The 18,249-nt window shown below is 31.6% G+C and overlaps 1 protein-coding gene across 2 annotated transcripts in view; it reads left to right on the forward strand.

Moving 5' to 3' along the window:
• The window catches only part of LOC107446988 (receptor-type guanylate cyclase Gyc76C), a 223,867-nt gene extending 211,008 nt beyond the window's left edge, over positions 1-12,859 (forward strand). For both annotated transcript variants that reach the window (XM_043041318.3, XM_087159811.1), the window contains exons 18-22: positions 6,327-6,450; positions 7,338-7,581; positions 8,539-8,637; positions 11,161-11,252; positions 11,916-12,859. In XM_043041318.3, coding sequence (XP_042897252.1) covers positions 6,327-6,450; positions 7,338-7,581; positions 8,539-8,637; positions 11,161-11,252; positions 11,916-12,665 — 1,309 coding nt within the window. In that variant the 3' untranslated portion in view covers positions 12,666-12,859. The remainder of the gene's footprint in view (positions 1-6,326; positions 6,451-7,337; positions 7,582-8,538; positions 8,638-11,160; positions 11,253-11,915) is intronic.
• The last annotated feature ends 5,390 nt before the right edge of the window (positions 12,860-18,249 follow it).

The raw sequence follows: 18,249 nt of genomic DNA on the forward strand, positions 1-18,249 counted from the left end.
CAAAGTATTCTCAGTATTTTGAGGTTGTTAATTTCGTTTTGAGGTTGTCAAAAATAGACATTTTCTATAGATTTGTGAATGATGTTCATTTATGTGTTTTCTTTTAAGAAATTATTGGAATATTAATTAGGAAGTAGTCAATTTTTTCCGTTAATTTTTTTTTTATGATTGAGAATTATTAAATTTAAGCCATGGCATTTTTGGGAAAGGGTAAGAAGGAGGATTTGTTAACGTTGGCCACCGAATTAGAAATTGATGTGGAGCCAAGTATGAAAATTATAACACTAAAAAACAAAATAACACAAAGTGACACATATGATGAAGCGTTTGCCAGAGAAATGTTTTTCTCAATTGTGGAAGAGAGGAAAAGGAAGGAAGAAATTGAGGAACAGCGAAGGAAGGAAGAAATTGAGGAACAGCGAAGGAAGGACGAAATCGAAGCTCAGCAGAAAAGAGAACAAATGGAATTTGAGTTGAAAAAACTTGAAATTGAATCCCGTACTCAACTAGCTCAAACTTCATCGCGCAATGGAAACGGACAACATAACGTTGACTTAATTAAGCTCATTCCTAAATTCAAGTTAAAGGATGACGATATCGTGATTTATTTATCTTTATTTGAAAGACAGGCTAAAAGAACAGGGATTGATTCTAAAGACTGGGTGTCATGTTTATTAACTTTATTGCCTTCTGAAATCATTCAACTAATTGGTAGAGAATCTGAAGAAAAATTTGAAGACTACGAATACATTAAGGCCATCTTATTAAAGAGATTTAAATTGAATCCTGAAAGTTTTAGAAAAAAGTTTGTGATGCACCAGAAAAGCACTGAAAAATCGTGGAGGGATTTTTGTTATGAAATCACGAATTATTTCGAAGAGTGGATTGATGGACTTGAAATCAAAGACTTTGCCAGTTTAAAAAATCTCATTATCACTGATCAACTTAAGAAAAAGGTACCTCATGAAGTAAGAGACCACCTTCTTGATGAGTGGGCAAATTTCGTTTCTCCAACCAAATTAGCGGATAAGCTTGACGAATATGACAGTGTACGTAATGATTCAAGGAAAACAACTGGAATTCCCTCAAAAGACAAAACTAATGAAAAGTGGCGACCTCGTTCTCCACCTTCAGAAAGAAATTCAAGAAACAAATCATTCTACAAACAGGGCTCATCAAGCGCATATACACCCCGTAAGAGTGATGAACTACAGAGGTCGTTTTCCAAACTATCTTGTTATACTTGTGGAAGAGAAGGCCATACATCCAGATTTTGCCTTAAAAATCGGCAACCTAGAAACACTCCTACAACTGCCCAAAACAATCTAATCCAATCGTCACCACTCCCTTTAGAAAAAGAAAAACCAGAAGTGCTAACTGCCAAGATCTCTATTCCTGTCTCAAAATCCGTGGATATATCTGGAAACATAGATGATTTAAAACTCGTCAGAGTTAAATGCGGAAACGTGGTTCTAAATGGCATTGTAGACACAGGAGCCCAGATATCGGTAGTCCGCGAGAAGTTAGTCGCCGACATACCTTGTGAAGGAGAAAGTAAAATAGAGATATCTTCTGCTTTCGGAGAAAGCGAAGTCACTCCACTGAAAATTTTCCAAATGAAAATAAATGACGAACTTCATGGTAGTGTACCTATCACCTGTGCTGTTTCAAAGAAGCTGGTAACCGATTTGCTGCTAAGTTCTTCAGCTTATGAGGTACTGTGTGAAAATATTGAGCTTTGTCACAGTAATCTTCAATGGAATACCTCTTCAGAGGGGGAAGACTCTAGCGACGAACCATCACCATTGAAAGAAAATACTTCAAATTGTGCTGTCATTACCCAAATTTCACAAAAAGACAATAAGAATGCAAGAATGGAAAATGACACTAAATTGGATTTTAAGACTCTTCAAGAACAAGATGAGAGTCTAGCAAAATGCTTTGAATGGGCGAAAAGGAACAAAAATGCTTATACAGTTCAAAACGAAATTCTACTTCACTCGGAGAATATTTGTGGCGAAAACGTCAAACAAGTTGTGTTACCCTTAGAGAAAAGAACAGAAGTTCTGAGAATGGCTCATGAAATTCCTCTTGCTGGTCACCTCGGTGAGAAAAAGACAACTCAACGAATTAAATATTCATTCTTCTGGCCTACTATCAAACAAGACGTTAAGAAGTTCTGTGAAAGCTGCAAGGAATGTCAATTGAAGCGAACAATCACATATAAAGATAGAATTCCAATCCAACCTATCGTCAGACCAGAAACACCCTTTGAAGTATGGAGTGTTGATTGCATTGGACCGTTAGAACCACCATCCAGAAGAGGTAATCGGTTTGTGATATGTGCAATTGATTTATGCACTAGATGGGCAGAAGCCATCCCTGTTAGAGAAATAAGTGCAAAGACCACATGCAACGTCCTGATGAAGATTTTTTCTCAAACCGGATTTCCGAAAATGATTTGTTCCGATCAGGGAACTAATTTCACAGCCAAACTCACCCGATCTTTTGAAGACTTACTTGGCGTATGTCCCAGATTTTCCACTCCCGGACACCCCGAGAGTATGGGTGCTGTCGAACGATGGAATAGGACTTTAAAAGAAATGATGAATAAAAATATCCAAGAACATGGAAGGAATTGGGACCTACACCTTCCCTATCTTCTGTTTGCCTATAGAGAAGTGCCACATAGCACCACTGGTTTGTCTCCCTTCCAGATGGTGTATGGAAGACTGCCACCGGGACCTTTATCCTTATTGAAAGAGATCTGGACAGGCGAACGTAGCGTTCCAGTCACTGCATCCCGCTCAATTGAAACTTACCTACATGATCTTATCGGAAAAATAAGAAAAGCTCATGACATTGCAGCTGAAAACTCCAAAATCTCTCAAGACGGATACACATCAAGATACAACTTACGGTCTAAGGATAAGACTTTCAATGTTGGGGACAAAGTCCTCGTGCTAATCCCATCGTCATCTCACAAATTGCTCAGTACTTGGCAAGGACCAGCTACTGTAATCGAACTTACCAGACCTCACTCTGCCAAAGTCGAAATGGAAAACGGGAGTATAAGGGAACTCCACATAAATAAATTAAGGCCTTATATTGTTCGAGTGGATCATATTGGTATCATTTTCGACCAAGATGAAGACTTTGGAGATATCCACTATGCACCAGCGGATCTTATGGACAAATCTACTGAAGACTTATGGACCCACTTGCAAAATATGAAAGGTGACCTAAAATATTACCAGCGAAAGGAACTATTCAATGTGTTAAAATCATACACCGATGTTTTTAGTAGCAAACCAGGTCATGCCCATGTCGATGGTCATGACATAAAAGTTTCAGCAGACTGTAGTCTGAAGAGATTAAAACCCTATCGTGTCCCCATTTCGCTACAAGACGAAGTTGATCGCCAAGTTAAAGAATTACTAGAATGGGATCTAATAGAGCCCAGTGACAGTGAATGGGCACATCCTGTGGTATGCGTTGCAAAAAAGGATGGTAGCGTTAGACTGTGCATTGACTTTAGACTTCTGAATAGCTTTACAGTTCCTGACGCATATCCAATGAAGATCGCAAAAGACCTACTTTTTGAAATAGGTAAAGCCCACTTTATAACAGTAATCGATTTAACGAAAGGGTACTGGCAAATCCCGATGAAGGAAAGCGCCAAACCATATACAGCATTTGTCACTCATGCTGGCCATTACCAGTGGAAGGTCCTTCCGTTCGGTTTAAAGAATGCTGGAAGTACCTTTCAGAAATCCATGGATAAAGTACTAGCTCGCCATAGACGCTACTGTCGCTCATATATTGATGATGTGGCGATATTTTCTAGATCCTGGGATGAACATCTCTACCACATCGACCAGGTGGTTCAAACTCTGCGAAGTGTTGGTCTAACCGCAAATCTAGAAAAGTGTGATTTCGGAAAGAGTCACGTGAAGTTCTTAGGCCATATAATGGGTTCTGGCACTCACTCTCCAGATCCTGAAAAAGTAGAAGTCATCCAAAATTTGTCTAAGCCTACCACCAAAAAGGAAGTTCGAAGTCTATTAGGGCTGGTGAGCTATTATAGAGAATATATCCAAAGTTTTTCTGAAATAGTTCTACCTTTAACGAACCTTACTAAAAAGAATGTTCCGAATAATATTTCATGGGACTCGAAAGCAGAAGCATCCTTCAACAAACTTAAAGAAGAGCTGATTAAAATGCCATCACTACATACTCCAGACATCGATAAACCCTTTCAACTCTATACTGATGCGTCTGCGTTTGCAATTGGAGCATGTTTAGCTCAAAATAATGAACAAGGAGAAGAGATGCCCATCGCATTTTTTAGCAAAAAACTAAATCCTTGCCAACAACGATGGTCAACCATTGAGAGGGAAGCGTTTTGTGTCATCGAAGCCTTGAAAAAGTTTGATACTTGGATTTTCGGTGCCAAGGTACAAATTGTATCAGACCATAATCCCCTTACTTACCTGACCCGAAGTACCCTTCATGGGGCTAAACTCTCTCGGTGGGCCTTAGCATTACAACGCTATAATATGACTTTAACATACCGTAAGGGCAGTTCACATGGAAATGCCGACGCATTATCAAGGTTAACAGTTAATTCCTAAAGAAATCATGTATATATATTTGTCTTAAACTCGGAACAAAACTTAAATGTCAGGGCTGTTTAAAAAAAAAAAAAGTGTTTTTTTTTTTACATTGATAACGTGTAAAAGAAAAAAATATATAAATAAAAAAATTTTTTTTGTAATATTTTGAATTGTTTATATTTATGTTTTTATTTATCATAAGGAATATAGTTTTTTTTATATATATATATATATATTTATGATTTTTGGGAGCTGCATATTTTGGAGCTCTCACTTGAATTTCATCACCTGAATAGAAGCTGTGTTGCTGTTTTTTTTGTTTATTGTATTTTTCAGGTTTTCTCTCTCTCTCTCAGCAGCATTGTCTCTAAGGTGACGAATGTGCTTCCTTTGGGGGGACTTGTAAGAATCGTCGACAATAGATGGCGCTGCGAGATACGAAAAAACTTGAGAAAAGAAAAGAAGCTGGGAGGTTCTCTAGCTTGGTGTGAGAAGAGTGGAAAGTTCTATGATGGAGTGCGAAGTTTCATCGATTATGTGATTAATTACTATTATTTTCTATATACTTCATGTTTGTGCCGTGGCATAAGTATGCATCTAAATAAAATCGTTTATGCCAAGAAAGGTTTATGGTGAAATCATTTCACATTGAAAAATCTGAAAAAGAACCTGCGAAATATTACTGTCACATATAATGAGTTTTAAAATATGCATTGTAAAAAATTCCGGTTAAAATTACGGTAAAATTGCTGTCACTCTATCCGTAAAATCCACTTTTACTGGAACAGGTAACGAGACAAAAATATTATCTTCCGTAATTTTCGCAGTAATATTGGCCGCAATATAACTATATTACATTCTACTCACTCTAAATAAATAAATATTACTGTAAAAATTATAGTACAATTTTTTGCGGAAGAAATGGTTCGACGGTAAACTAAATTTTACGGATAATGAACCCAAAGTGATTTGGAAATAATATCCGGAATTTTTTACACTGTAAGTATTTAACTGCAAATCAATGATACGCAATCTAGTACCTACCCATTAAAACTAGTAATCATTGTCAATAGTAATCATTAAAATCAGTCAGTGGCATTCGTTAAATTTAATTCGATAAATCGTTAAATTCGTTTTCTCAAATTTAATTTTACGAAAAATTTAAAAGCAAACTTAATACATTTTTTGCAAGAGTTAAACTAAAAGTTTTGATAAAATTTTAAAATTTATTAGTTAAGTAAAGTCTTGGCATGAGACTAAATTAACTATATGATAATTAAAACCTTATGTCAGTTAGAAAAAAATAGTTAGATACATTGGACAAAAATTCCTCCAGGAGTTCCATTTTGAGGATTTTTATTAACAAATCTTGCCTACATAATTCTGCTGAATTACATGAAATTATATAACATTCTATGTGTGGAATCAGCTTTCCTTAATATAGAACTACGAGGTAAATATAATCCACCATCATTACCTAATAGTGGAGCCATTAAACTAAACTCTACGTGAGCTGCATCATTACGTTTCTCATTTAACGCCATGATTGCGATGAATATAACTCCTTAAGCGTGTAAGAAGTTTTAACACAGAATTAAGATGCCCTTGTATTATTGCAATGCTATGTAGAAACCCTCTATAGACAATATTAAAATTCAATAACACTGAGTTATAGCTTTACATTATTTGAAAATTTTCATATTTTAACAGGTCTGTTGCAGAACAGCTTATGAGGGGAGAAGCTGTTATTCCTGAGTCATTTGATGCTGTTACCATATATTTTAGTGACATAGTTGGATTTACAGAAATGTCAGCAACAAGTACTCCAATGGAGGTACCTCTATTTACCATGAATATATCATTTGTGATATTTTGTTATCTGTATTTCATTCGCAATTCACTTATAAAAAATTCTCCTTTTTACAAATCCTATACAAAAAATACTCTATTTATAATACATTTACAATGAAAACTTAGATCTGAAATATAAATATAAGAGGCGAGTATGTGCATAAGAGGTAAAAAATATATTTGATTTTGAGATATTAATCTTAAGTTGATGCGATTAAAAAACATTTGATTTTGGCATTTTTTAATATTACCATCAAATTCTTAAAAGTGTTTTATGAAAGAGTGTTTGTTATTTAGAAGTAAAAATAATCAGTTAGTAAATTAAAAGAAACTAAAGTAAGAGTTAATAATTAATAACTTACGCTATTTGCCAATGTAGCCATGCTAAATTTAACAATATTTTTTTAAAAGAGCATTGATTAGTTTATTTCTATAATGTTAATATTGTTTGCAAAAATAGTCTAAGCAACTCATCCGCAAAAGTCGGTGTATCGATCAGGGACGAAAGTTAAAAATTTTTATGAGATCAACAACATGATGAAGTCAATAAAGTAAGCATTGTACACTGACCGTCTTTTCTTCTCAGATTGGTTTGTACTCACTGATCTGAAGCTGGGAGGGGACTGGGAATCGAACTGGGTTGGGGATTTATTGGGAACTGGGAATCGAACTCAACCTCAACACAATGTTTTAACCATTGGGCCATGACGGCTTTTATATAAGTAGTTCATCGTATCAAAAAATGTTATTAAAACAATAGGTATTTAGAAACAAAATCTTTTGCAAAATGAAGATTTTCGAAAAATATTGATGCATACATTTAGTTTAGAAATTTGCTGAAGAAATTCTATTTATTTATGCTTATTTTAGGTTGTTACGTTTTTGAATGATCTCTATACAGTATTTGACTCAATCATCAGTAGCTATGATGTGTATAAAGTGGAAACGATTGGTGACGCTTACATGGTTGTAAGTGGCTTGCCTATACGGAATGGAAACCAGCATGCCATTGAAATTGCCAGCATGGCTTTGGAGCTGATAGAGGCTGTGAAAACTTTCAGGATACGGCACAAGCCTAATCAGTCACTTCAGCTTAGAGTTGGAATTCATACAGGTAAGCTTAAACAAACAATTAAGAAAAGATTGAAACAGAAGTGATAGTTCAGAGATTTAAAGAAACTCTTGTTCTCCTTGCTTGAAGAGTTAAATATCTGGGTAAAATGAGTTCTGCTTATATATATATATATATATTGAAAAGCAGCTTTTAAGATGGAAGTCGAAACATTTTTTAAATTCAGAATGGAATTTAGTTAGTTAGAAAAATATAACTATTTTATTTAAAAATTTACTAATTTCAATATTGCATTTCTAGATGGATAATTAATTTAAAAAAACATGAACAAAGATCAAAATCAAACTATGAACAATGAATGCGAAGTATTTAAAATTTCTGCTTTACTTATCAGTAATGAACATTGTTGTATTTAATGCACTTTACTAAAAGGATGATTTCATTTTTTGAAATTATTCAAGTTCTTTTCTTAAATCTCATTCACCTATTCCTAGTTGCTAAAAAGAGAGCTCGAAATTAAACAGATATTAAGTATTGGCTAATTACATTAGTTTGCCAAAAGATTAATCAACTAATATAAATACCTTAATCAACCTTAAAAATATTGCTGAATTGATTGTCAAGAAAGTATATAACGCTAACTATTTCATTGTCTTATTATATTTAATTATAATAATTATGATACACTTAATAAAAATTATTATTGATAGTTTTATTGTTGGAATAAATTAGTATTATATTTAAATGCAGAATAACCCTTGTTTATAAAATTATTTTGAAATAGCGATTGATGAAAATAAAATATTTTATCAATTCATAAACCAGTAATGAACCAGATTAAGGTATTTCTAACAAAATAGCATTTTCTCATACTACGCATATAATTGATAATTTTGGCTTGAGCTAAAAGGAAATACTAAAAGACATTAATAACACGTTATATTATTTCCTTTTAAAATTTAGTCGCTTCACATATAAGCTAATATGTTGTTTTTCTAGGTCCAGTAGTTGCTGGAGTAGTTGGTTTAACGATGCCGAGATATTGTCTTTTCGGAGATACTGTAAATACTGCATCTAGAATGGAGTCAACTGGTGAAGGTAAATATATCCATGCATTTGATTGTATCAAAGCATACAGCACTCAATCGTGCCAATAAATTTTTCATAGAAATTACAAGGAGACACATTTGAATTAAAATTAAAAGAAGTGTGGTTGTTTTAGTAACTAAAAAGTTTCTGCCATTAATCCAAAACACAAAATAAAGAAAATTACAGAAATAATTTATTGAAACTGGTTAGTTACAACGAGAAGAGGAAGCAGGAAACGATGACCAATGAGGAAACTAACGGATAATTCAAAACTACCTTGTTGTTAAAATGTTTTTGTTAACACCAAAAATGATTGCAACTAATTTACACAAAAGTGGGGTTCCACTTCACCAAAACCCTAGTATGATCCAGGAAAAGATTACCAATAAGGAAACTGACAGATAATTCAAAACTATCTTTCTTACATTGTGGAAATTGTTTGTAAACCAGAACACCAAAAAGGATTGTAACTAATTTACACCAAAGTTGGTGTTCTACTTCAACGAAACCCTAGGATGATCCTGGTACTGCGATGCACCTTGAATATTCTTTTACACCTAGAATGCTCTACTTGTTGTAAAGTAGTTACATTCGACCAACATGCTTGTTATTCAATAACACTAAAATTTATAATTACAGTAAGATATGAAACACTTAAGAATAGGTAAAGCTATTTTTTCGAAACAATATAAAGTGAGAATCATTAATTTAGGATGCACTGAAATAAAACTAGTTTGTTAATCAAACATAAGCATATTACAGTGAGAAAATTGCGATGAATTCGAACTAGACTTAACAGAACAGTAGTATATAGACATTATGCATTATAAAACTATTTAATGCAGTTTACATAGACTTAAAAATTAAATTATAAATTACAATATAAATATCCTTATAACACAACTAGTAACATACATACATATTTTTGACGGCGAACTTAAGTTTCTGCATATGAAAGGCAACAGCCACAAATACTCACTAACTCGTTATAAATTGTAAACAGTATTGTTTATTCTTATCTCGACCCGCCCTGTTCAAGGACACACGAGAGTAGAACATGCATTCTACAGACAAAACATTCATTAAACATTCATAAAACACATAAAATTACAACAAGAATAAATGGCTTATACAGAGAATAGAAAATGAAGCTGAAAACAACGTCAAAAAATTTTTAAGGTAAGAATAAAAAAATTTGTAACTGGAAAGCATTCTAACTCTTAAGAAAGACAAAAGGGAAATTTAGAAAGGAAAAGAAAAATTCTAGACTATAATAGAGAATTATTATTATTATTATTTTCTTTTTTTGAAAAATAAAAAAGAAGATTATTTTTTTTAAATATAATTTTTAGAAAATGAAATTTTTCAAAAGCCTAAAATTGAATCTAAAACAAGAAAGTCTATTAGTTTACAAAAAGGATACGAAGAAATATTTTACTAAGATAGAGAATTATAATAATTATTATTTATTTATGTTTCTTTTTTTTAAGAAAGGGTAAGAATAAATAAGTTTTTTTTTTTGAAAAAGGAGGAAGTGTCAAGAGAAAAGAAAAAGAAAAAAAAGTAGAAAGAAAATTAAAGAAAAAAAGGAAATTAAATTTGAAATTATTATTATTATTACTTTTTTTTTAGTAGGAAATTTTGAAAAAGAATGTTTAAATACATAAATATAGAACAGGCGAACCTATGGAACGAATTGTTAAATTCGATGTTGAACAAAATATTTTAGATAGAAGTTTTTAGTGGAGACATCAAAATACAATTGAACAAATGGTTTTACCTGGGAATCACTCATCTGAGTAAAAATATCTACCTCACTAACTCGTTATAAATTGTAAACAGTATAACAGACGAAATCAAAGCAAGCCAAGATAGGAGTTTTCGGAAGCGAATATATTTAACGTTTCGTGTAAAGGCGAGTAATATCGACGCAAACTTTTTATAGTTTCGATGTTTCGAGCTTTCATTCACACTTTCCAAATTGCATATGAATACTCTCGATTTGGTGTTAGCTTAAAAAAAAGTTGTTTCTTCACGCAACTCTTAGGGTTGTTCAATATCGAATTCGAAGAAATTTGACGTCCACACAGTTTTTACCCTCCCCTTCACAGTTTTTACAGTATAGGGATACTTATTTGAGAATAATTGATGTTTCTAACATTACAAATTTTAATTTTCCGGAAATATTGTTTTAAAAATAAATTTTTTTACTTTATCCTTAAATTATGCTTCTGGTATTTCTTTTTCTGTTCTTACCTCACTCATCTGAGTGAAAATATCTACCTCACTCATCAGTCAGTCTCAAAGTAGTTCTCTTCATTTATGATAATACTTGATCACAGTACCGAAACAGCCGATAGTCTTCTTGACTTACAAAGTATTTTGTGCGTCATTTCTACACTATTTTATCCACAACAAAAAAAGGCAATATTGTTTTAAATTATGAAAATATTATGAATCTTTATTTAAAAATAATTTTGCTAATAATCACACGTTAAGAAATTCTTAATTCCTTTTTATGTAATATTTCAGCCTTAATGATCCATTTAAGTGATGACTGTAGAGTAATATTGGAAGAATCAGGTGGATATGACATCGTCTCAAGGGGATTTGTCAACGTAAAGGTGATACATTTTTATATTTGAAGGGGAAAAATGCTTTTAGGCACCATAAATATGTTTCTAAGTGAAAAAAAAACGAAACTTATTTTTTTACTTTAAATTTAATTATGCGTAGTCAATATCTTTAAAAAATTTCATTGAAATAGTTAATATAGATTACATGCATGAAAAAACTCTTATTAAAAAATAAAAATTTTACTTAGAGAGTTTTTGATTTATTTGATTTTAATATGAATCAGTACTTTTTTAATTCTAATAAAAAATATAATTAAAGTTTTTTTTTTTTTTACTTTAAGTAATGTTAAAAGAAATTGTTTAAATGTTAAAATGATTTTTTTCGTTAAAGTAAATTACACTGGAAGCTTTAAATTATCAAGTAATTTAATCCAACAAAATGCTGCATGTGGTTAAAAAAAATGAAGAAAAGGAAGAAAAAAAATTGTTTTCTTTATATATAATTCAAACCAAAATCGCCAAAGTTGCTTTAAATAATTCTGAAAATTAATTAGCACCGAAAAGGATACTAAAATAAATACTGCATAAAAAGACAAACAATAACATACAATAACGGGTGATTTTAATCACCAAACAATATTGTATTTTTCATGTTTACAATAAACTTATGCGATATGATACTAGCTCTTATGTTTTTAAATATGTTTCTAGGGTAAAGGTGATTTACTGACATACTGGCTAGAAGGTTATAAAAACCCCTGTGAACGAAGAAAGAATGCTTATCGGGGTTTCATACAACCTCAAGCAATCTTTAACATTCTTGATTCTGAGAACAGAAAGAGAAGTCCGAAAACAGAATTTTTACGCAGAATCCCAGCTGCTCAAGCTCATCGCTCATTGGAGGATAGTGTCTCGCTGTTTAATGGCTCTGTTCCTGGGAAAGGCAACCTTCTTAAAGTCGCTCAGGACAGCCCATTAGTTAAAAAACGCTCAGGTTTAGCTCAAACAGTGGTGAAAAAGGACACATTTCAATCTGATCCGTGGGATGGCAACGAAAGCGGATGTAACGTAGCTTTTAACATTGCCAACCCGGATGCATTAGACAATACAAACAATGCTACAATGAAATTATCTACTTCTACGTACAAACTATCACCGACTGAACATAACAAAATTGTCGGCGTGGATCATGATATTTCCCATCCCGTGACATCTGATGATGTTAAAAAGCCTCTTCTTCTCGCAGAGGAAAGGTTAGCGTACCTGAAAAAGCTTAAAGGAAAATATCAACCTTGGCGCAGGTCATGGTCAGCTGATATTATCGACCAACCCAAAGAAAGAAAACATTTCTTACCTAGTATTTTTCAAAATGCACCTCACTTTCCTGATTCAGATTCAAAGCGAACAGTCGGACCACTTCACACACTGAAAGAAAGCGATACGGAGGAAAGTGTTGTATAGCCGTAAGGTGAAATGAAAATCTATGGCACCAATTATCTGTGATATATGTTGACTGGAGTTCTTGTTGTTGTTTATTTGATTCTTGCTGTTATAAACATTTCAATCATTCTAAAATTATTTGTTAAAAGTGAGTAGTTGCTCAAAATATTGGATCTTTTATACATCCATTTTCAAAAAACAAAAAAAAAGAAGAAGCAGAATGAATAAAAGAAAATCTTACTTTTAAGGGATGGGATTTATCCAGATAACCAAAATATTAATTCAGAGTTTCGGATCCTAACATTTACTGATAATGTCATATTTTGTTAATCCTTCAAAGCAGAATTTTTATTAAATATAATGTTCATACTTTTTCCTTATTTTGTATAGTGGTCAAAAAAGCGAAAAATATAATATTTAGCATTTTAATAATTTGTGGTCATGAAACACGGCAAGAAACACCGGTGTCTATTTCTATGCTAAACATAAAATCTTCCAAATAAGGCTCACTTTCAAACAATAGTTTTTCAAATTAGCATTTATTTAGCTCTAAGAGAAACAATTATTCGCTATTGAAACTTCTTTAATTTAAGAAATAAGTTATTGATAAAGTTTTGAATATGAATGCAAAAAGAAATTCAAACTACTTTTTTGGACTTCATATTTTTGTACAAATATAATCCCGATAATCAAACAGATTTTTTTCTTTTTTTTAGTAACTATTAGACTGCTTTTTACAATTAAAATATACCAAGGTAAAGTTTTGCGTGTAGTTAGAGCGTTCGAAAAAATATATAGAAAAAGGCCACCGACATCCATTCTGTTTCGAAAGGTTAGGACAGTACTATGAAGCAAAAACAATGTTAATGTTGCCATTAGGCAGGGATAGCCTGGTTGGTAGGGCACTGGGCCCATGTCCAAGAGGTCGTGGGTTCGATCCTCGCCGGCCGAAGACTCCCCGTGTAGTAAATGGTGACTGCCGTACGGTAAATCTGTCAAGTCGCAAAGTCCTCCATTTTTCCGTAACAAATCATCACCTCTGGGAGTACTGATCCAGGAGTTTGGGGGTACTGATCCTTGCCTTGTGGATTGGTTCAAAATTACAAGGCTAGGGAGTTGAGCATCAGTAGTCGTAAACCCAAAAAATTGGGTCGGCTGTTCAGCGACGGATATAAAATAAAATAAAATGTTGCCATTAAACTCTTGAAATTTGCCAATGTTCTAAAATACAACACCGTCTCTTTCTGGTTCCCAATGCAGAACGCAGAAAAAAAAATTTACACTATTTTTCTCCCTTTTTTCAAAATTAATTTTCATTTATTTAAATACTCTTGTAACAATTGAAATAGGATGCAAGACCCCTAATCGTTTAAAAATGATTTAAATCATAATATTGTAATACTGAGAAAAGCCTTATCAAAAACTTCTAAGTTTCACCCAATACTGTGAGCAACTTCTTATATTTAACTAATTTTTCAATAATTGTTGGTTTTTATTTTAGCCTTAAAGTTTATCTAAATGTTTTCATTGTTGTTCAATGTAAACAAATCTACGTATAAAAATGTTCTATTTTTAGGTGTAATAAAAGTAAATAAAAATATAATGTTACAAAAAGCATTGTTGGGATCTAGCCAAAATAACGGAATTCGGATTTTTGAAGGGTGCATACGCTACCATTATCATTATCTTTTTGAATTTTTTTTTATTTAAAAGAAATTTAAATTCTTATTTATTTAAATTTACTGCCATCAAAAACATATGAAGGCGTTATTTGAATAGTGGGCCAACTTGTGTAAAAACTCATGTTTTAAAATCAAATTATATATTATCATTCTTATTTTACCTGGTTTGTGGAGCCCATTTGTTTGGCGTTAAAAATAAGTTCGAGATCTACTGATATTAAAACAAGATAGAAATGCTTTGTATTTTTTCACGTACACATACGTCATTGCTATCTTATTTTTGTAGTGAGTCTTGTTCTACTTTTTTTAATCGATGGAATTATGTTAGCCCATCATTAAAATGAAACTTTCATATAATGTCTCTGAAATTTTAGAAGTAATGGTGATATTAAACGAAAACTTAAAATTATTTTTTTTCTAATAAACACTACTACATGATTGTTAAATCATTGTTTTAAAATTCCATTATTTTTTAATTGATTACATTTTGTGTTTCTGTTTTATTTTTAAAAATATAAAAAATTTATAATAAATGCAATTAAAATGTTTTTATATACTGTTGTTTTTCCTTTGCGAATATTTAAGAGCAAAACTAGTACAAATTGACTACGTTTCAGCTTCCTTAAAAAATTAATCTTCTAATTAATGGATATTACAATTATTAAAAATACCTTTTATAATCCTAATAAAAATCTTAACACAAACAACAACTTCATTAGTTCACCGTAAAAGTGTTTTGTAACAATACTGTTACTCTTACATTATGTGTTTGAACTCCAAATATTTTTCATGACAAAATAAGAAAATAAGATAATGATGTATTTTGCACTTTGAAGTGCTTTACGCATGTATATTAAAAGAAACTTAATAAATATAGTTATTTATATCTAAAAATAAATAAATGGAAATATTTGATTTGCAATGCAAGTATTAAGAGCTCAAAAGCTTTCTTCTAATACCAGGCATTAAAAAAAATGACTTTATTTAATTATCTAGCAGAATAACAAACATAAATTTAATATCATAATTTTATCTATACAAAGTTTTAACCATAATAATTTTATATAAAAAAAAAATAGTACGTGGAGTCCCTCCGCGCGGAAGAAGTGAAACTTCGTAATGTGGAAATGAAAATAGGAAGGGTAGAAATTGATTTTTAGTGAAATCATATTGTTTCTTTAAGGCAAATTTTATTAACAATGCTTGCAATTCACAATTGATCGCATCTTTTAATTATCATTTTCGAGTGGAGAAATATCCAAATCTATAACATTTACAATGGGACTATGATAACTAACGGTAAGATACGAAATGTTTGAGTTGTATTTTTTCAATATTTCTAGCTAAAACTGCATCAATGGTAGTTACCCCTTTGGTTGTTGGATCATTCCTATCATTTCCAATCCAAATTTGTCTTTAAGGAAGGTTAATAATGTTTCAGCTTCAGGTAACGAGAAATTCACATTAAAATCTCCTGCAAGGATCACAGGCCGCTCACAATAATCCAATTTCTTCACCAGTAACGTCTGCCAGAGCTTGTGAACCTGCAGTGGATAGTGGCAATAAAGATTTTGCAATAAATAATTTAATATCCCTCATGGCTGCATTTGGAGAAATATAAATGGCAATTGGAAAAGAGAAAACCTAACAATCAATTGATACTCACAAGAGACGTACCTTGACATAACCTTAAATCCGTCGCTCACAAGAGACGTACCTTGACATAACCTTAAATCCGTCGCATTGTCCGTGGGATTGTTTTAACTCATTTTTTACAATTGTTATCCACTAAGTTTGAAAATAAAAAAATACTACCCTATTAAATTATATGTGTATCAAATCAAATTAAAATATTTATAGAAAAACAATACTTTTATTATTTTTATGCTAGTGAGAACCAAAACAATATGGAAATGAATGAGGGAAAACTGGATCCTACCACGTGATTTCCCGGCCAATAAAAATGTAGCGTTAAACGTTTAACGCAACCTAGTTGGAAGTCGCATAAGAAGTATCACTTCAAAAAGCAATATTTTTTTACTTTTTTGGAATGATACTCGATACACCTTCTTTCATCGTTTAAATTTAATTGATTTAATTTATAATTAATTATGTTTTTAACACAAATCTTTAACGAATTAGAAGAGAATTAATGTTTCATAATAAACAAGAGGTCTATTTAATATCTCTCGCCAATCCCTGAATCTGCTTTCACAGTTCTTTACCGGTTGAGTAGCAGTCATTTTGCAACTAGCCCTGCACAGCTGTCAAACATATTCTTGCTAAAACATTGTATTCATACTTACTTCATTTAACAAATTCCTTGTTTAACATACACGAAGTCATGCTTATCATACCGTGTTTATCATACATTATTTTGTAAGCACAAAAAATTCCGGTAAAATTATCCTACTGTATGGTAACGGCAGTTCTGGTACAAAAACATAATTCTGATAATACAATATAAGTATACTATATTCAAACTCTTCATATGGTAATGGTTTACGAGAAATTCAGATTTTTAGAATTATAATTCTTATTAGACCCCATTTAGTAAAAATACATAAAAGTGAATTTAACCAAATGAATGCTGTTTGTGACATGCTCTAAGATATCATAATAAAATTACCAAATTTTATTTTATTTGCAAACTTTATCATATTATCTAAGCAATATTTGTTCTTAATTTAACTAAAATCAATACAAAACCACTTCGGTAAAATTTAACATACTTTTTGGTGTTCCTATGGAGCCAGAATTATTAATAAATTTTGAATTTTACCATATTGAAGTAGTTTTGAACATGCTCTCGTTTTTAGTACGAAATTATGGTCAAAACTACTCAGAGTGCACGAAAACTAGGTAACATGATATTTTTAGTTATGTCTAGACTTCTTTTTATAATTAAGTTACAAAGTTATCGATTTCTAAAGGTATAACAAATGATAGTTACGATTGGAAATTCATCAATAAATGTTAGAGCTAGAAATAAGGCAAAATATTACTTTAAAACATCATTGCTATTATTTTAAATCGGGTGTTTCATAGTTATCTAAATACAATACCTGCACTGTTAAAATTTCCGGACCAAATTACTGTAAAAATTTATCGGTATTCAGGGCACCAGTACTCTTGATCATAGAATCCATTTTTATTGGAACATGTTGCGAACAAAATATATGATATACAGTATTTTTTAAAGTAATAATTACAGTAAAGAATCATTCCAATTAAATAAACATTACAGTAAAGAGTGTGGTAGAATATTTTACTGTAAAATTGGATTTTACGAATAAATCACCCAAAATCTGCTATTTTATACCGTAATTCAATGAAACTTTTTACAGTGCAGGGATGTAATTTAAAATTTCTAAAATACATCAGTTTGAGCATTCCATTTTAGTTCCATAACATTAACACCTTCATTTTAGTTCCGAAACACATACTTAGTATATACATTAACTGTTTCGTTTAAGAAAACAAGCTAAATTGCTGTTAAATTTAACTAACAGATACGCTATTAGAGAAGCACAATCATTTTGAATCTACTCAAGACTTAATGTCAACTTAAACTGATCAATAATGATGAAAATTAAATAAAATTGTAATGTGTACTAGACTCATCTTAAAAACGGTGAGATTACACTCATTCTTGAAATATCTTAGTATCAAAATCTTCCGCTTCACCTCTTAAAGAGATAACTCTCTCTCTGATGATTAGAACTTCCTGTCCACAGCGAGATAATCGAGTCATAAAATCAAACTATTTTCTCGTTAAGGCTTCAAAGCCTAGACATATTTAACTACGCTAATTTATATCCTATCGTAAAACTTTAAGGACCAATTTTAATCGATCTTCTTATACCCTAAGTCTTTTAAAATTATATTCAAAGATTTATATTGAAAGTTGGTGAAGCATTAAA

The sequence above is a fragment of the Parasteatoda tepidariorum genome, chromosome 3 (genome assembly GCF_982258835.1).
Source record: "Parasteatoda tepidariorum strain Cologne lab strain chromosome 3, Ptep-v5.0, whole genome shotgun sequence".
NCBI classification, from domain to species: Eukaryota; Metazoa; Arthropoda; class Arachnida; order Araneae; family Theridiidae; genus Parasteatoda; species Parasteatoda tepidariorum.